Source organism: Lates calcarifer, linkage group LG23, assembly GCF_001640805.2.
Source record: "Lates calcarifer isolate ASB-BC8 linkage group LG23, TLL_Latcal_v3, whole genome shotgun sequence".
Taxonomy (NCBI): Eukaryota; Metazoa; Chordata; class Actinopteri; family Centropomidae; genus Lates; species Lates calcarifer.
Window position 1 is genome coordinate 12,817,474 of NC_066855.1, and position 20,623 is coordinate 12,838,096.

The window sequence follows — 20,623 nt, forward strand, 5'->3', positions numbered from 1 at the left end:
GTTACAATGAAACAGCGACTATGAGATTGAAGTTCAGACTTTTATACGAGGGTGTTTTATTTCATTTTAGGGGACATGAAGTAATTTGGTAGGTTAAAATAAATATAAAGTTATCATAGTTAAAATGAAAAACTTCTTGGTTGCTAGTTTGCTAACGTAGAGCCAAAACAATGGCATATATCACAATATATCACTGTCCGAATATATTCTGCCTGCACTATGTATTCATAGTAAATAGTGTTGGTCAAAGGAAGAAAGAGACAGATAGAGGAAACTTAAGGTCTTGTCCCCATGTCCTGCTGTCAGCCCTGTCACATCCAGCCGGCCTCAGATGGAGACAAACACTTCCTGCTGCTGAGAGAGGGACATCTGTTTATGTGTGTGGCAGGATAGTGGGTTGGGGGGGGGGGGGCAGCATTTTGCTTTGTGTGTTATCCACAAACACACACGTCACAAGACACTAACTATACATGTGAGGTGACATAAGCATTAAATCAAAGCATTTTGCCCTCATACAATCAAAAAGCAGAGTGGCTGTACAGGAAGACAGAGACAACCTCATGTCTAAAACACTCGTAGAAACACAGGCGCGCCCAGAAACAAAGTCTAAGGCCACGCTGACACACGGGGAATGTTTTCTTTCTCACTAGCCAGAGGAAAACAGGCAGGAGCGCTCGCTGAAATGAATCTCAGACACCTGAACAAAGCAGTTTAGCCAAGGACAGCTGAGAGTACATTAGGCATGCATCCTCGTGGATGTCCTTCCAAACACAGGCCGGGAAATTAAAATCCCATTCGGGCCCCCCTCGGGAGCTATGCACTGGAAGGTTACATAACTGTCAGCCGCAACAGTGATGGCTTCCTGTCAAAAAGAGGGGAAAAAAAACCAGACCTGCCATGTTTTTACCAACCTCCCAGGGAGATGGCGGAAAAACCTGGGCACAGTGTCACCGAGAAAACAGACTTATACAGGTGAACACGTCAACTGACACATCCCATATGGCTACGAGGGCCTGCTGCCAAGTTCCACTCTCTCTCCTTCCTGTAAACTACAAAGCCCTGCCCCCCAAAACACACCATCACCACCACCGCCGCCCCCACACCGCCTCCTAATTCTCCAGCCCAGAAAAGTACAGCTGAAGATGTTCTGCGGATTATCTCCACAAGGAAACCACGTGCCAGCATTTGTGGACAACACGCAAGCGTTCACCTTAGCTAATCTACTGAGCACGCACACAATGCAAACTACTCTAGCTAGGAGGGGTGGCTACTCTGCTTCACGTGACACTAAAGTTTGGTTTACCCACCTGTGCTGCTCTGTGGGATGCCACTGACGGACAACTCCATGGCCAATGCGAGCGCTACAAGGCCCTCTCCCTACTTTGGGTGGAAGGGAACTGTTGCAACTAAGCTCGACTCAAACGTTTAATGCCATTATTAACACTACTTATGGCTTTAGCCAACCAAGACAGCGCCCAGTGAAGAGGAGTACACAGGCAGGGCCCTCCCACCTGCAACTTCTAGAGACATATTTTTAGGCGCTAGTAATTTCAGTTCTGCTCACATCTTTGCTTTCACAAGCCTGCTCTGAGAATAAATAAGAATTCAACACTATGGAAATGTGGACACGTAAATGTACACTTTGATGTAAGATGATAAAAAGAAGATTTTGTGGTTTGTATTGAAATAACTACCAATTTATTCAGTGGGTGCAAAAGGAATAATGTGTCAACTTTTCATCAATATGCATGTTTGAACATAAAACACCATGCATGTAATAAGAGTGGCTCTTCACTGGAGTACTAGCGCCTTTGCACAAAAATGAGAAGCAATCTCTTGAGATGTACACTCTTCGTGGTTGGGGGGGGGGGGGGGGGTAAGAGAAATGTTTTCATTAAGTGCCTTGCAACATCTTATTATTTTCACTCAATTTTCTCCTGCTCCAAACTGCAAATGGCTGCTCAAAAAAAAGAAAGAAAAAAAAAGAGTAACAAGTGTACAAAATAAATGTGCAACACTGCATGCAGGGCTCCACTTTTCCCCTTTTCTTAAATGTGAAGATTATCTCTCTGATTACCACTGAAACCTAGGTTGCCTAGCAACACACAATTAAGAAGTATGCTTTCCGATCGTCTGCAAGGGCTGCCCATTATCAGATGAAGTTACTGAAGCAACAAATGTCAGTTACATGCAAATGAGTTTGTTTTGCTAAAAGTGTATTTGAGGAGGGAAAAATGGCTGCCACTGTGACCTTGGAAAGCAGTTCATATTTGCATGAAGCTCAAAAAGGGACCTCCTACTCCCCCTCGCAACTCTCCCTCACCCCCCTCCTCTGAATCTTGTACCTCGCTTCTTATTTCCTTGACAACACATGAAGGGAGGCCACTTCATAAAAGTCATTACTCTGTAACAAGTGCAGCAGCCCACAGACCCATTAGAGAGGCAGGCAAGACACAGGGTTACATGGCTGAAAGCAAGGTTAAAAGATTTAATTCCTCCCTAAGCTCATCAGCTCTCATCAGCAGGGAAATATATCAGCTTGTTAAAAGGAGAAATCAAGGCCTTTATGTGTAAAAATAAGCTGAGATGATGCCTCGCTGGAGAATTTCCTCTCACTGTAAACTGAATGTACCAAGCTGCCACACTACTTGCATTAACCTTGTATGAGACACAGAAGTTCTACAGAAAAATAAACATCATTACGTGTTCTGCGAGGCCACTGAAGATGAACAATAAATACATTCACAGGAATGTGGTTAAAAAGAAAACACTGTTATAGAAAACAAACAAAAAAGACAAGTTTGTGCTTGTTGTTTGCAACAGCGCACTTATGAAACCTTCAAAAGTAATTTCTTTCATGGCTGTCACTCCAGAAAAATGTAAACAGTTCTTCAGAATTTGTAAATGAGCATTGTAATTGCTGTTGCTCATTGGAAATCATCTTAATCATATATACCACATACTGCTTCAGCTGTGGGATGCTTTGGAAAAGCACAGCACAGAGCTCAGGAAATTTCCTTTCAAATTTCCTACTGTCTGAGATGACAACAACTGACTTTGTTTATGAGTGCAAACAAACAAGTATGTGAAAGAACATTTAGCTGCAGTGCAATGCAACCAGAATTTCAAGCAGCGTGTCTATAAAAAACTGTTTCCTATTATAGTATCCACAACTATACATCCAATTAGTGTAACTGGATTTGAGGCAGTTAAGTCCCTGATTAGGAGAGAGTCCAGTGTAAAATAGAATGGCAGCAACTTTGCATCAAGCAAATAAACTTTTACATACTATAGATAGGCTGGATGTTTATGTGTTTGTCTTATAAAAAAGAGATGTAGGAGTATACTAAGAGAGCAGCTGGTAAACACTATTCTCTATTTAGAGCAGGCATGTGTTTTTTGTCAAACTATTTTGTTAGTGCATTCCATTGTTAAATTTTCACCACAACAAGTGAACAAACAAGAAACCAGAAACTTATAAAGAGCAAGGTGGAGCTAGAAAACAACTCCAAAAATCACACTGTTCATCAAAATGATTCTGACAAATAAACAAAATGAAAGAAAAAGACTGAGAAGCGTTGACCTCAATAACTGGAGCTTATAAGAAATGTTTCAACTTGATGATGAGACAGGATCCCCTCCAGCAAATGACACAACTCTGTTGCAATACATGTATAAATAGTTATGTAATTTAAAAAAAGACCTCTCAGAGCAAAGCTGCTTAACTTGTCAGATGCATCTTACATGCTACTCCTCTATTCAAAAAGAGTGTCAGTCTGGTGTTGTGTAGTGTGGCCAAAACATCTCTATTATACGACAAAGAAAATTATTACTGATACCTAGAGAAAGAAATACTAATCAGCTACAAGGATAAAGGATAGAGGAGAGAGGGTTTGCAAGAAATAAGTGAGAAAGGTGAGATTTGACATTACTTGTGTCAGGCGTGGTGACCATGGTTGAGACTATGACAGGTGGACCAGTGCGACGTCCAACCAACTTGGTGTTGTTAAGATTCTGCGCTTGAAGAGTGGAGGTAGAGGTTACGGGAACAATCGTACTCTCTGGAGCAGCGTTGATTCCTTTCCGGAGAAGTTGGGGGCTATGAAGGGGGCTTTGCACTGCCACTGGCGATGCTGGGGGAAGGTTAGGGGCTCTCTTCATCAGCTCCATGGGGGAATAGGAGCCAGAAAAGGTTTTGGGTGCCGCTCCAGGGGTGCCTGGGGCTGGTGGAGGCTGCTGTCCAAGAGCAGACATGGCAAGACCAGTGTGGGCATTGTACATGGAGAATGGTCTTGCCTGAGTCACAGCGCTGCTATATCCCCCGGGACTGACTGGAAAAGATCCACCTGCCAGGGGCCGCGCTCCTGGGTAGGTGGTCGTCTCCAGGAGGTGTTGGGAGGGTGCGCTGCTGGGTCTTCTGCCAAGAAATTCTCCCATCCTGGGGGACACAGTCTGGATGGTGGTGGGAGGTTGCTGCATCAGGCTGGGGTCCATTGTCAAACCCTGGGGCTGCATGTAGAGGTCATTGCGATGGCTGAAGCTGTTGGATCGTGTACGTGGTGCTGTCCCACCTGTTTTGCAACCAAGCACTACACGGGACAGAACACGGGCCTGGGCCAAGTTTGGGGCCACGGAGCGAACATCATGGTCCTCCATCATCCCCAGTGTGGCAGTGTTATCAAAGCCATGTTGCAGCAGGAGAGTGATCGTGCTCTCGGCCAAGCCTTCAGCTCGCAGGAAAGCCAGGAAGGTAGGGTCCACCATCTTCTTGGGATCTGCAGCACTGGGATGGTGAAGAGGCAGGCTGGAGGTCACTCCAGCTGTGGCAGCCACCATGGCTGAGCTGGGGTCATAGTTTGGGTCGTAAGGCAGCCTCTGGGAGGCTATAGCTCCGTAAGCCCGGGGGAGAGCTCCGTCCATTCCCTGAGAAGCTGGGTCCACCACTGAATTGGTGGCAGCTGGCTGGCGGGGGTCCAGGGACAAGCTGTTGATATTGTTATAAGCTTGGCGAGCAGAGAGAGACGGCGGCTCAGCAGCGTAAATAGGAAGAGGGGGCTGGACCCCGTAGAGTGCAGGAACAGGAGAGCTGCCACCAATACGCTGGACGTCTGAGATCATCTTAGATCCCAGAGTTTCCCTGTACAAACGGCTCAGCTCGTGGACCGGAGGGGGAGGAGGTGGCGGAGGAGGCGGGGGTGGAGGTGGAGGGGGAGGAGGTGCGGGGGTAGGTGTAGAAGCAGAGGCCAGCATGGAAGGTGTGGCCCTCGCCTGTCCTTGATCCCAGGCAGGCCTCACCCCCCCGCCGCTGGGCCCATAATGCGAGGCTGATCTGGTGAGCGGGTGCTGGTTATCCCTATAAAACCCAGACTCCTCAGGTGGCTGACCAGATAAGGTAGCAGTCAGCCATGTAGTAATCCTGAGGTGGTGCAGAGGCCCGACCTGCCATCGCTTGCCTGAGGTGGAGGCTGCTGCTCATATCGGGCGCCAGAGTTCTTCCTCAGTAGCTGCTGCCCATGCCGATCCTGTTGGATCTGCCTGAACTGGGAGGACTGGAGGACTGGATCCTGTTTCTCACAAAGATCTACGTGATGGTGAAACCACGTTCCACCGTCTCCCCCACCCAGTGCCAGAGAATTCCTACGCCCCGAAATGGTGCCACAGTAGTGACAGCGACTCACAGCCCTGTCGTTCTGGCCTTCAGTCCATTCAGGACCACGCTGGCCCAGAGAGCCACCAAAATGCGACTGCTCACTTGAGTTAGGCATCAGTGAAGACAATAAAGCGGGCAGCTATAAAAGCTGAAAATAGAGCTGGGTATTGTGTTTCAACTCTCCAGTTACACTCACCCCCAATCAAAAAGGAGGAGTGAAGAGAAGAGGAGAAAAGGTGAAGCATGAGGTACCCTTTTACCTGATATGCAGCTGAAGGGCCCACCCCTCCCCTCACTCTCAAGTGTGTGTATCATGTAGCTCCCTGCTGGCAGCCTATCTAAATAATTCAGCCCTGGAAACATTAGAAATCCATGAGGAGAGAGACACAACATGACAAACACATAGCATGAGTACAAACACACACACACACACATTCAAACAGAAAAAAACACACCTTTAGGATGAGGCTCTACGTCATTCTACAGCAGATATCACGTTTGTGCTGGGCATCACGCTTACATTCCAAACTAAGGCAGAGGGTAAAGAAATTGGGCTAAAAACACATGCTGGACAATGACAACAGAGTGGAGGAGGGGACAAGACGCACTAATCCAATGGGGTTGATGCACGCCATTGGCAGGGACAGTCCTCTCGTCTACAGCGTTTGCCACAAGGGGATTAGCGTCAAACTAAAACCTGCTTAAATCCACTGCCCCCCTGTGACATCACTTGAACCAGATAGTGTACATAGCCAGCACGCTGCCGAGGCCCCTGGGTGTGTTCACGGAGTGTAAAGCTACAGTGTTTATGGTGCTTAGTGGTCAGCGCTAACCCACTGGCCTGCAGCCGACATCCCTCTGGGCATGAATGGATCTTCCCAGAGGGACCAGGGAGGTTGGGGACTGACATGCTTGCTGCAGTTTATCCCTGGAGGGGGGTGCATAGGCCAGACACATAAGTACTACTGAGGGGTCAGATTCAATCCCACGGCTACTAGAAGGACGCAAATGGATGCTCTAGTCGAATCAGGAGGAATGCAATGCACAGCCTCCTCTACTGGGCAATGACAGATTCACATATGTAAATACACACATACAAATACCCATACATGCTTTACGTGTGCAGTGTCTTTGTAACCAGTCATGTTATACAACATTGATTTCTGAGTAATTCAGAAAGTTTGATGTATACTAGAGCTAAAAATAAATGATTTTAGATGACTAATGTGTTATAAAGCATCAAAAAATTGAAAAAAATAAATTGATATGAATGACAGAATAGCAGCAAATTCTAACATGTCAGATATTCAAATCAGTATAATTGCAACATATCTATATCTTGAAATGTGTCAGATAATACACTGTCATAATGAGGCCATGCGATGCCCGCTTCAGAAAATGTTGATTCACAAAATGAATCAGCATGAACTGCACTTTTACCAATTGAGTCTTATTTCCTCTCGCAGAGCTAACACTTTGTTCCTGCATACACCAGATGTACAAGAGAGCAGATGTGGCTTATCTGAGATGCTGCCATCAGAGATAACTGCCGGTGTTTACTTGCCATGACAAGAGCAATGTAAACAAAAATAAAGGATAAAAAAAAAAACTGTGGCAGGAGGAGAAGAAAAGGGAGCTCTGATAAGTGTGTGATGGGAAAAACGCTGATAAGGCGGGGAGGCTGCCAGCTTTGACTTCACCTCTAAGACAGACACTGTGGGATGGGACGAGGCATGAGGGGAAGGGGATATGATTGGACTTCACTGGACCGTGACAACTAGATGGCTACCAGCCTGTTTCTATTCTGTGCTTTTATTTCTGTTTGAAATAGGCAACAGGGGTTTAAAGGAAGAGTTTTTTGCGGCAAGTCTCCAGGGGACATCATCTGGATGCTCCTGAAGCTGAGACACAGAGACAGCGTGACTGAGATGGGCTAAATTTATTACAGTTTAGGAGTGACAAGCGACTGCTAACAGTGCTGCATCTGTTTATGTTGTCCCACTACCTGTCAAGTCACAGAGGAACGCTATAACCAGCTTGTTTTTATTTTAGAGCTTAAGTGATGCAATCATGATATAAGAGCAAAAACAAAAAAAACAGATTGTTTCATTATGGAACATCCAAATTGGAGAACATTAAGTAGGTCAAAACAAAACAGAAATCAGAACAGTTTCATCTTCCCTATGGCCCTGCACAGTCCAGGATGATGATGCACATCTGAAGGATGGTTTCTTTCATTGGAGGTAAAGCATACCTAGCAATTTCCTTGCAGTGATTTCTCAGTGCTGTCCTCCCAGGTCTAAGTCTCCCTGCGCTTTTTTGTCAGCTGTAAAACACACCATTAATCACTGTGTTGTATCTCTCTACGGCAATCGCCGACAATAACTTCTTTTAATAAGCCCCTTCCAGGGCCGTGTGTCACTCAGATCCCCGCTTCCCGACAAAATATTAATAACAATAATAAACATCTCAAGTACGGCTGGGCTGGTGTTGCTAAAACCGAAACAAGGATATGGCATATCATATCTCCTGCCATGCAAATTGCAGCATTTCCCACAATTCATAAGCAAGAGAAGCTGGGGTACCATATTCATCTTGTCTACATCCTCTGATATGCCTCTCATGAGAGCTGCTCCATAATTAAGTGAGCATGCTATATTACACTCATCAAGCAACAGGGACCCTGTACTTGCTAGCATGAATAATATAACAGAAGAAAAGAGGCCCCAAACTTACACGGTGGATATTTGGTGAACAGCATCAGAATTGATGCCAACACTCGGCTTGGTAGCACACTAGCCAATCATAGAGCTCTGTGAAAGACCTCTAGGTACAATGTGTTGAACAGACGTCCAGCAACAGTCATGCCTTTGGAGCAATCTGGCCATCTTTCTAGGGCACAGGACGCTAACGGCAGGACTTGGCAGGCAGCGCAGGCAGAGATAGCTGCAGAATGATTTACATAGCTGCGACTCTACAACTGCTGATCCATTAAACTTTCATAGGGACTTCATAAATTAAAACCATGACTGCAAGAACTTGAAAATTCTACTCAATTACTGTGATTGTACAGTATATTAAAGTTTTAACGAGCCTCTGGACCTTTTCTTGCTCTGACACAAGTACAGGGAGGAGGGAGGGGCAACGAGGAAAGAAAAACACATGGTACCAATTCTGGTCCGATGGCTTTCTGAGGGTTCACATCTGCTGTGTTATCAAGACACTGTCCTCCGCCTCTCTACCACCTCGCATCTCTGCGGCTGTTATGACACAGCGTGTAACACACTTGCACGGGTGGGAGGACCGCGGGGCAGAGCGAGAGACGCTACTGCAAACCTTTTATCATCGGGGCGAGACCTCTGGTAGACTTGGTGAGGCGACCGATTCGAGTTTTGTCTTTCATTTTGGCGGGGTTGGTTTGTTCCCCCGTTCGCCTCGTGTGCAGCCCCGCGCTCCGCCTGCCTATCATTATCAAGCCAGTGGCCCATACTGCATCACAGATGGGGCAGACAGAAGGGAGAGACGACAGCCCGCTTGCTTTTTGGAGAGATGAGGAGTGTGCAGCTGAGTGAGAGAAGAGGGAGGGAAGGAGAGCAAGAGAGGGAGAAGAAAGGATAGAACAGAAAATGTGATTTGCCTCCACGTCATTGATGAAAAAGAAATGGAGTCTAGTTAAACGAAAAAAACACTTAAATATGGTTATAAGCAGAAATATAGTCATTCATCAGTGTTTAATGCTGTCTTAACCCAAGCAGCCGTGTAACAGTGTAAAGCATTTCACACACATTGTCTTGTCTGTCCATTTGAAGCACAGGACAGACAAGACAATGGTATTTGCAAAAGAATGGACACCTGACTGTAAATGAAACTGGCTTCATCAAATAACAACTGAATAAATAAAAGACCAAAAAGCTTGTAGCTATCAGACAACATGTTATTGTTACATTCCGATTTTCTCTCAGTTCTGAGCTAATAAACTACAGCTAGTATAAAGTATAACCACTAGCTGCACACTTAGATTAACAGTCTTCGACTCGATGCAAGTCTCAGTTAAGCTTACACAACATAAATGAACATGTGTATTGGTTATAAACAGATATAATCAATACTAGAACAACCGTCTGCTGAACTACTTATGTGTTTTGTTCAACTGCTAATAATGGATAAATTATATTCTAATTACGCAACCATAAAGTGCCATCATGTAACACAACATGAATAAAATGCAGATGTTGATTAAAACACTATCCGACTAGATTAAAGCAGCTCTAATCTAACCCAGAGGGAGAACACTATTGCGGTCTACAAGCAAAACAACAGTCTTAGCGAAGGGGGAAAAAAAAAAAAAAAAAAAAAAAAAAACAGATCAGGAGCAGAACTGTCCTCCCTCCCAGCCACATAGCCCAGTTGCGGTGGAATGATAAACATTGGTTCAGCTCAAATTAAGCTGAGAACATGAAAGGACCTGAGGCTGGGAGGAACATGGACCATGGCTGATCACTCCTCATCTCTTCAGATGACAGAAATGAATCTCTTCACCCCTGAGAGAGAGAGAGAGAGAGAGAGAGAGAGAGAGAGAGAGAGAGAGAGAGAGAGAGAGAGAGAGAGAGAGCTCCTCTCTATTCCTCATAACACCGAATTAAAGCTGATGCTTCCCAGCAGCTGCTTTGATTGAGCTAACTAGCAGCTTTTGATAAAAACAGTCACAACCAGCTCCCTGCCTCCTTATTTGCAGACAGGCCAGATTATGCTAAATACATATCAAGGACTTTAATGGCTTAATCAGCCTTGTCATCTAGCCACCGGGTTTCCTTAGATAGCGCAATTCTGATCCCTCTGCCATAAATGCCAATGTAAAACAGCAAGAAGGAACAACTTGTGCAATGGTATGATAGGGAAAAAAAAAAAAACACAATTTGCACTTTGCATGGCATTGGAAACGGTCTTGGAAGACAAGAGTTGTTTTTCAGTGTCGGGAAAACAATAGAAACAAAGGCGAAAGCTCTGTTGGACAGTGCAAAGAGAGTGCGGTCTCAGCAGACGTTTTTTTGAAAGAGAACGTTCCAGGTTTCCGCTTGAAAGAGATTGAGGAGAGACAGCACGAATCACGGCTTCAGCTGGTCTGTATCCGTTTGCCAAACTGCGGGCCTGGCTGAAGTGTGAACCTGGACTAAGATGAGTTACTCCCGACAGTAGCCAAAATAGGCCCCTGTGAGGATTTTACCTGCACGTGAAACAAAAAGCAGAGCCTTGCTTCATGTGTGTTCTCTCCTTATGCGGAGACAATCACCATGGCAGCCTTATCACGCAGCTACATGCAATCAGTGGGACAACTTTGCCTGGTCATTGGCTCGTGAACAAATCACAAATCACAAGCTGTTTTTTTTTCTTTACGCCCTCACAATGGCCGCCAGAGGACTGATTCACTGATCCTGTATGATGGCCATCTGGAGAGCTTGTGTATGTGTGTGTGTGTGTGTGTGTGTGTGTGTATGTGTGTGTGTGTGTGTGCATGTGTGTATATGTGAGTATGCATACGTATTTGTGTGTGCGTGTGTGTGTGTGTGTGTGATAGAGAGAGAAGGAACATCGACAGGTACGCTCGCTATGAAGTAGCTCTGCATGCATCACAGCAACACCTGTTACCGTCTCTCTGTGCGTCTCCTGTGGGCTTTGAGCTCATGCCCAGCAGAGCAGACTAACTGTTGTTCCCTCAGGAATGACTAACTACCTCAGATGTCTGATTCACACAGATGCAACAGCTGGATGTGGACCGACACTCTAATCAGGAAGGATTTCTATCAATGAACGATCCACCTGTGCTATGAAATATTACTATTTTTACGACTCGCTATTAGGACTGGGAAAATAACTTAATAGTGCTGCTTATCGACTTTCAGTGGAGTCCTAGCACCCTGATATAATCTTGTCATATTTACAAAACTCATATGTGCAAATGACTAAATAATTATTAACTAACTGATAAAAATGAATCCTTTTGGAAGGAAAAGCTTGTCATATATACTTACATACACTTATGCTTCCTTGCTCAGACCAGTGACTGATACCACTTAAATATCTGTTGACTATACGTGAAGCTACTGCCAGGCTAGCAGTTACCCCTCGTTTCCAGTCTTTGTGCTAAGCTAAGCTAACCACATGCTGGTGGTAGCTTATACAAGAGCAGCACAGATCTTAGAACATTCATCAAGAAAGCAAATAAGCATATTCCCAAAATGTTCAATTATTCCTCTCAGTTTTTGGTTTACACACACAAAGAGTTTTGTCTAATGTAATGCACAACAGGGGAACACAGTTAAAAGAGTTTGATATACTAGAACTTTTTAAAATTTGATTCTGATACTTATAGGGCAAAACATGACTCATTGTTTTCTCTAGCCTGGCTATCGCCTTTAAGAATGAAGCATTATATTTTCTTTCTTAGGTTTTCTTTTTTATTATCTGACATTGATTATGTACCGTTATGTATTCTCCTTGTGCATTTTAAAGTGCTACAACTACTATGGATCAAAAATTCAACTGTGGTTGAGATCAAAAATTACACGTTTCTTGGGTCTAACTATGGGCTTATACAGGATGCGCAGCATATGTCCTTCATTTCATGCGCACAACGCTGAGGTGCTTACATCATGCTGCAAAACAAATATGCTGGCAGTGGGGGTAATGGTGCGTCTAGCTTCATTTTCCAGCACTGCAGTCATGTCTGCCTCTCCCTGCGCTGGCTCCAGGAGGGCCCAGCGGCTTAACAAGCCTCTCGGGGACCCAGACAGCAGCGAGGAGACGATTTTACCTCAGGACACAGTCTGACAGACACACACAAACACACATGTGCACGCACGCACACACACACTGGGCAAAGTCAAACAAGTGGGTTTAAAAATGCACATCCACAAGGCTTCAGACACAGTTTATACACCCACACAAAGACTCATATTTCTTGTTGCCTGGGCCGACTTTGTAGCTATGCGCACAGCAGGGAGGCTCCTATTCTATGTTCAGGCCCTTCAATACAACACCACTGCTCCTTAATCCACAACCTAAAGCCTAATAATCACCAGAGTTTGTGGTGTAAAATTGGCTGCTTCCAAACAGCCGTGACAGGATAGAAACCATTCAATCCCCTGCGGTAATCTAACTTGAGTTCAGATGTTTAGAGACTCTCCATAACCATAAGTCACATAACAGACACTCCTACACAAACAAACAGCGGCTCACAGAGAGGCCAGAGTAAAGCAGTAATCTTATTTACATCCACCAGATGACCGTTTGCTGCTGAGGTCAACATTTATACACTGGTTACTGTGGTATCTGACATGTGCTGTGTGCCAAGAGAAAATTATAGTAATCAATGGGTATTGATCACCAGTAGGTCTTAGGGTTGTGCTAGTAACAATAAGGATGGCTGGCTAGCTTTGAAGCAGTGTCAGTAAGGGAAATCAAAGAACAAAGTAACAATAGCTCAATCTTTTCTCTTGCAAATTAACAAACCAGTCCTTACTAAATTATGGTAAAATGATAATCAGAATTACACTGAGACCATGATTATGAAGCAGTTTATCAGATAATTTACCAGTAAGAGAGCACTTGACTTGATGCACTGAAGCTCCAAGCCCAAAGCGTCAATATCACACCCAGATTAAGTTTAATTAACTGTGAAAACTAAAATCGTGATTGTAAATATGATGTGATCACCTCCGCAGCGCTAGTTCTATGTACTGGAAAAGGCACTTGAAAGCACAGTATTTTGTTTAGAAAGTACAGAGATATTAAGTGTGAGTGCACATGGAAGGAAGAAAAAAAGTGGAGGACATACTCATCACTTTACCTTCGCAGATCCGGTCCAGCCGCTGCCTCTTCACTTTGTGTTTGTCAGTCAGGGACATGGTGTCAAACACAGCACGGCACGGGACGGCACGGCTCGGCACAGCACAGCACGGCACGGCGCGGCAGGGTACCTCTCCTCCTCAGCCAGAAAAATACTGACAAGGTTCAGACTCCTAGTGCACTGTCAGCACTATTCCCCGGGGCATACCGCCTCGGCACATACACCTGCAAGAAAAGGCACAAACACGGAGAAACCTGGTTAAACACAACACTGACACACACACACACACACACACACACACACACTTATACTGTATATAAACACACTGTTGATGTACAAGTGAAAAAAAAAACAAACAAAAAAAAACCTAAGTGACACGGGAAGGCATTAAAGAGTCCTTGACTACAAAGTCACTCAGCCTCTTGCTCACAAAGAGCCTGGGAAGCTGCAGGCAATAGATATACAGAAAATCAGTGAATCACACACATTCTCACACACACGCACACATACCCTTACTCAGATACTGTTGGCGACAAAGTGCCCTATTTGCTCTACCAAAAAAAAAAAAAAAAGTGACAAAGCTTCCATGCTTTAAAAGCTCCACTTTTCCCACCGTTTGAGGTGCATTTTCTTTCACTGACAAACACTCATCTGAAGCTCCATCTAGCTTGTCACTCGTCGCATTCCTTATTGATCGTGGTGACATTTGAGGTATCTCAACTTAGACAAACAGCAACTAAATTTTTTCCTTTTTTTTTTTTCCCCTCAAAGCCATTGAAAACAAAGTGCGCATAGAAATACTTATTCATCTGACAAATGTTGATCTAAGGGAGTGTGAAAGAAGCTGATAGAGCTTGTGAGGGGAGATTTATCATCTGACAAAAAGAGGCTCTTCAGTTGGTATGCTGCACCTGAAGGTTGACAGACTGTCGTGTAATGACACATTCAGGCCAACAGAGGGTAGTTAAAATCTACTCAGAGTGAAGCACACTATCTCAGTTACACCTCTATAGAATAAAGTGTCAATCCACCACTTCTTTATTTCTCCTCAAAGCTCAGACTTTTCCAGCTTCAAAAATAAAGCTTAATTTAAGCTTGACTCAAGCCTTATTTTGACCAAAATGTAGATTTGCAATTGTAATCATACTGGCATTTTCAGAATGCATTAGTTTAGGAGAAGTTCAGAAATTTGAGCGAGCTGAAAATGTTACACAACAAAGCATTCAATTCACAAACACTGACAGACATGCAGGCAATTATTTGCACAAATGCATCTTTGTTAGAGAGAAAACAGACGCGTATGCATTTCTTCACTGGCAGAACATAAAGAGCCCAGCGAGGATCAGCATCTTAGTGAATTAGGGTAAAATTATTGCAACACGAGAGGGATTAAATGTTGCAAATGCCACATCGTGCTCGTCTAGGACCAGAGCCAGAAGCACCTCCTCTCAGAAAGTGCTGAGACCATGAAAACATCTCTTTCTGCCAGAAAGCATTAGGGCAAAGTTATTACTTGAAGTCTTCATCAGTCCTTTGTAGTCAGGATTTGGAAGAAAGAAAAGTGAAGGGAGACGAGAAGGTAAAGAGTTCAGTGAAGAGACAGAACCCTCCATCATTATCTGTGAGAAATCAGGATGGTGTGGATGTGAGTTCGTCTTCGCTTCAGTTGTCAGTGTAATTTGTCAGAATTGGCTGGTCAGGGCTGGAGCTCAGGTCTGGCGTGGGCGGTTGTGAAATGTGACATTATCAGGACATGTCTACACATATGGGAGCATACAGACCCATCAAACTGGGAAAATACACAGAGCAGTTTGCAGCACCTCATAAATATGTCACCAGACACTTAGAAATATGTCTGAGGGGCATCTGTTGTCTGTTAGATACCATCAGCCATTAGGTCATTTATCTCTTAACCTGTGTTGTTTATTTTCTCCTCATTTAAGGACTTTGCATGTTTCCCAGAATGCTTTGTGACAACCCCAAAGAAGGGCCCAGACATGATTGCTTTCAGTGGCAGGTGGGTGTATACACACTCAACTTTTGGATCAAAGCAGAGTGCAAACTGCACAACAACAACAAGAGCAATTCTAGATGTCCAGACAAGCATTTAAGACCTGAGACAAATGTTCAGACTAGGCCATCATCGAAGCTTGTTAATCAAGCCAAAAATGTAGTTTAAAATAGTCTCTGAGAACATTCTGAACAAAATGTTTAGAAGAGAAGCCACTGCTTTTTAAGTGCAGTGTCTGGCAAATGCAATCCTACATTAACAACAAGGCTACGTCACCAAGATAATTAATTTGTGTCGAGTTGAAATACTTCATTAGACTCCACATTCGTTTTACTTAGACTTTAAAAGCTACCCTGTGGAGCTGTTTTGACTTGGTGGCAGTAATGCGCAAAGACACTGCACAATTTTAGAGTTGCAATAACTAGCCTGGTAATCTATTAGACAATAGACAGAAAATTTATCTGAAATGGTTTTGATAATCGATTAGTCATTTAAGTAATTTCTCAAGCAAAAAAGCTAAAGATTTGATGGTCACAGTTTATCAAATGGAGTGTTGGTCCAACAATATAAGACATCTAATGCCATCACCGTGGGTTTTGGGAAACTGATGTATTTTCCACTGTTTCTGCGTTTCTGGACTAAACAGCTACACAATAAATCAAGAACGTACCTTTAAACTCTTTTTCATAGGACATATCTGTGACTAGTGTTTTCTGTAGTCAGAAAAGAGAAATTTTGATGTGAGGAAGCCACACAGAGAGGGTCACTTCCAGTGTATCTTTCCAACAAGGCGGCAGTCTGGCTCCAGTACGTTAACGGCCTGCTGGAAGGCCTCACCCTGTTACTTGATTCATTTCAGTTCTTCTCCCCGTCCCTCCTCCTTCCTTTTCATCTGTCCATCTCTCTGTAGTGCTGCTGCCTCTGAGGTCTCTCACACAGAGTCATCAATCCCCGGGCCCTCTTCCAGGACTGTGTGTGTGTGCATGTGTGTGAGACAGAGAGAGTGAGAGTGACACAGAGGGAGGGAGTGAAGTAGAAAAAAAAAAAGAGCGCTCACAGAGGCTAACAAGACCCACACAGTGACCAAACCTTCCCCAGTTCTTATCCCCTTTTCTCCTCCCCTCCTTTTCTGCTGCACTCATTTCCTCAGCCGGCTACAAGCAGAGAGAGGTCCCAAAACTTTAAAATTACTTTCTAAAACACAGCCAAGCATGACCTCCATGCTTGCATAAAAACAGATGAAACAGGGCAAAAGAAAAACTGAAACAACGCCAGCAGGGCCTGAAAGGGTATTTAGGCAGGGATTTTGCACTCTCAATCCAAACACAAAGGTCATATACATGAATCTTAATATTTAAGAGGCAGTAAAAGTCAGATGATCGATAAAACTCCCCGCCTGTGGGGCCACAGCTCATTGAAAGAGAAACATTTGTGCGCGAGAGGCCGGGACATTAAATGCAGGAATCCATATCTGTGACGGCCGCCTCGGTCTCCCAAGGACGGCTCCACTGTGAGCACAATCACACTCCACAAACTCCCCTCAATGTCAGCAACACACAAGGATCACTGTCCGATAACTGTCCACAGAGGTGGGGGGAAGGGCGGCCAGTCAGTGGGGGGATTTGAATGCAGCACAACAGACAGACACAAACACACATGAAGGAGTGGTTTCACTTAGTGCTAAAACAATGTAAAACAACATAACTGTATGTTTTTCAATTTTATACTGCTGTGCATTGAAAACCTTTGAGTTTTGAGTCCTAAAACTAAACGAGTCAATTAACTGACAAGTCGACCAACATAAAATTAATTGACAACAATTTTTGTTGACTGTCACCGATTAGCCTTAAACCATTCATTAGTTGCACCTTCTCAATTATAAGGAGCTGCTGCTTTTCTCTGTTTTGTATCATGAAAAACTGTGTACTTGTGATGGGTATTTTAGATTATATTTTGATCTTTAATTGACTAAACAAGTCACTGATGCATCAGAAAAGGGATTTAAGAGATTTGAGTACCTAATGAAAATAATCATTATCAGTCCTAGTTTCAGTCTCCATTCAACATTATGACTTCAACCACGAGAGAATATGAAAACTCAGGAGTCAAACTGAATCAATTTGCAATAGCATCTTCTTGTAATGTGATAATATTTACTGATGACGCCACCGTTGTTGCAATCCATCTTCCTATTGAGAGACAAACACTAACAGAATTGTCTCAGATGTGATTAATTGACTTTGCCAGAATAAGAAAATAATTTGGTTTGGTAAATAGATGTGAGCACCGCCCCTGACAGACTCTCATTAGAGAGCAGTGATTACTTACTTTATTAAAAGGGGGGGGGGGGGGGGGGGGTACTGATCTGAGGCAATCTCACACAGTTAAAAGAACCAGTCATTACAGTTACAGTAACACTTCATGTGTTGACAGAGATCAGTGTGATTTGGAAGAGCCTCAAGAACAGAAGAGACAGGAAGTTTCCTTTTGTTTAAGACAGACAGAAATGTGTTTGGACAGATTGTTAAGAAGCTAAACTAGAGACAGAAAGAGAGAGCACCTAAGAGAGCGTCTGTGGATGAGTTTGAGAGATTGAATAATTAAAAAGGTCAGGCTACCTGCCTGCTGCGTGTCGCCTCACACATGCAGTTGAAGCATGCACGCACATACACACACGCACACAGTTCTGAGAAAGGCACAATGAATGCACACTGGGGCAAAAACTGAATAGACGAGTCATTTGGGGGAATGATCATTTTCCCTCGAACACAGCGTAGTTTGTGAACTAATTGGGTGAATCCATAATTAATTTGCTGACATTAAGCCTTGGGGTCTGCTCCACTAAGACTCTGCTACTTTCTAAGGATGCAAAGAAGTGCTAGTGAAGCCTCAGGGCTCACTGCTGAAGGGAAGACTCTTGTTCTGATGCTTCACAGTGCAGGTTGTGACATTTAGAGGCGATATCTAACAGCAATACATTTCCACACATGCCAGTTAACTCCCAGTGCTGAAGGGATTAGTTTAATCTAGGCCTTGATTTCGAGTGATGGATAAATCTAGAAAATCCATACTCAATATGTTTCCAATCCATAACAAGACTAGGTTGTATTTCTCACCTGACTGGTCTATCCTCTGGCAAGAAAAAAAAAAAAACCTCATCAATGCTGAGAAATATTAAAGACTTATTAAAGCACAGTGACCCCACAGCATTGACAGAGTTTTGCAGCTGACTCACACTGGGTCAAAGTGTTCAATCAGAACTGAATTTTACTTTAATTTCAACACCACCTATGTTTTTGTGAGGTTAGGTGTGATTGAAAGCTGGAACACAAGACAGAAGAGAAAAAGTAGGACGCTGAGCGCATTAAACACTTTCTTTATTGAGTAGTAGGCACTGACTGTTGACATGCAGCTTTCAGCAACAAATGTCTGCACATACAGTAACCATGTGATTAACATAACAATAGCACTTGCCGGTTTTAAATATTTACTTCATTGATTTTGATTTATGATAATGACTGCAACCCAAGGAGGTTCTGTTTTCCGTTTTCTGTTTGTTACTTTGCAATTTCTGTCAAAATGTAACAGATTTGAGTGAAATTTGGCACAAGTTCTGGCCACAGACCAACCACCCAGTGATTTATTTTTGGTGCTTATCCATACCCCCTCCCCCTACAAGATTTCTTTGTTAAGAAACACTCTTTGTTATTTTCTCATCAGCTACAGCACTTACTTAAGCAAAATAATGAATGAAGGAATTTGGCACACATATCCCCAAACAGTTTATCACTTTGTTTATTTTGATGCAAATCCAGATACAGATTACAAACTAGTGAGCATCTCTAATATAAAATCAAATGTAGAAGGACTGTTCAGACTTGGCAGAGGTACGCATTCCGAGTACTTTCTAGTTTGGTAGTTAATTTCAAGATTTGTCTTGTAATTATAATGAAAAATCTTCAACAGCTGCTGTGCTGTTGAACACTACACTAATATGATTCCTACTTTAAGGCTCCAAAGATTAAAATGAGGTAGGATTAAAAGGGAATAGTCTTTCGATTTAGATATGTTTGAACTGTATTATGCAACCATAAATCCTTATTCTCTACTACAATCTTTTACAGCCAATCTAACCACATTTTCAGTATGTGGTGAAAATACTGAGACCCCATTGAATCCACAGGGATTTTATCAATCATCAGATGGAATGAACTCCAAAAATATTTGGACAAAGTTACATCTTTTTTGGAAAAACAGTGCTTTGCCTCGTTGTGCTGAGTGATGAAATGTTTTTTAGTTCAAGTACAGGCAGTCAGAGGCAGAATATTTTTATCTGTATTGGATGGACAGTTAGAAAGATTAAGATTATCTAACTAGTTATTTTTAGTAAGCTGACAAATTATATTTCATTCGGGGGAAGCTTTAGATGAAATCTTTCAATGAGTTGTCAAATGCACTGCAGCTCTAGAGTCTGTATTTATCTTTCCCAGCTGATGCTAGAACCTCTTTGAATTTCAATGTAATGTCTCAATGTGAGTTCTGAGGTAATCCTTGCCAAGACTGTAAAAACACGAAGCACTTGCTTTAAGATAGAGTTGGATAACTTCAGCAGTTATTTCTCCTGACTTAATTTCCCAGCGGAGTTTGAAAGGAAAATTGTGAGGAGAGACAACTGTTAAAGTTATCTGACAGTGTGCAGCAAGGAAAAAGCACAGCAATATCCACCCCTCTTACAGCTGATTCCTATCAAAAAGCCGGAGCTCAGCGAGCCTCTTCAGAGACTCAGAAATGAGAACCTCCTCAAAGCAAGTAAAACTACTCTCTGAGACTTAACGCCTTCACCCAAAGAGGCACACTTCACTGGAAAAAATACCTCTATCCCCTCAATTTCCTTTAGAAATAACAAACACACATCTCAATGACAAGGTTGTTTATACTATTGATATTGCAATCCATTATTACCCCCTTGTTATTTTCTTCTTCTTCAAAAAAAAAAAAAACCCTCTGTTTTCTTTCCACTAGAGCCCCATTTGAACAATGGAGGCCATTTTTCCCTTTCAGATTCTGGAGTTCCTCCAGAGGTAAATCTGTCAGTGCAGGGCCAAAACAAAGAAAG

The 20,623-nt window shown here is 43.3% G+C and overlaps 1 protein-coding gene across 3 annotated transcripts in view; it reads right to left on the bottom strand.

Moving 5' to 3' along the window:
- Positions 1 to 20,623, bottom strand: part of LOC108899020 (C-terminal-binding protein 2) — an 88,511-nt gene that overhangs the window by 35,869 nt on the left and 32,019 nt on the right. For 2 of the 3 annotated variants that reach the window (XM_051066544.1, XM_051066547.1), the window contains exon 2: positions 13,485 to 13,720. In XM_051066544.1, the coding sequence (XP_050922501.1) occupies positions 13,485 to 13,554 (70 nt within the window). In that variant the 5' untranslated portion in view covers positions 13,555 to 13,720. The remainder of the gene's footprint in view (positions 1 to 13,484; positions 13,721 to 20,623) is intronic. The other variant, XM_051066545.1, reaches the window with a different exon arrangement.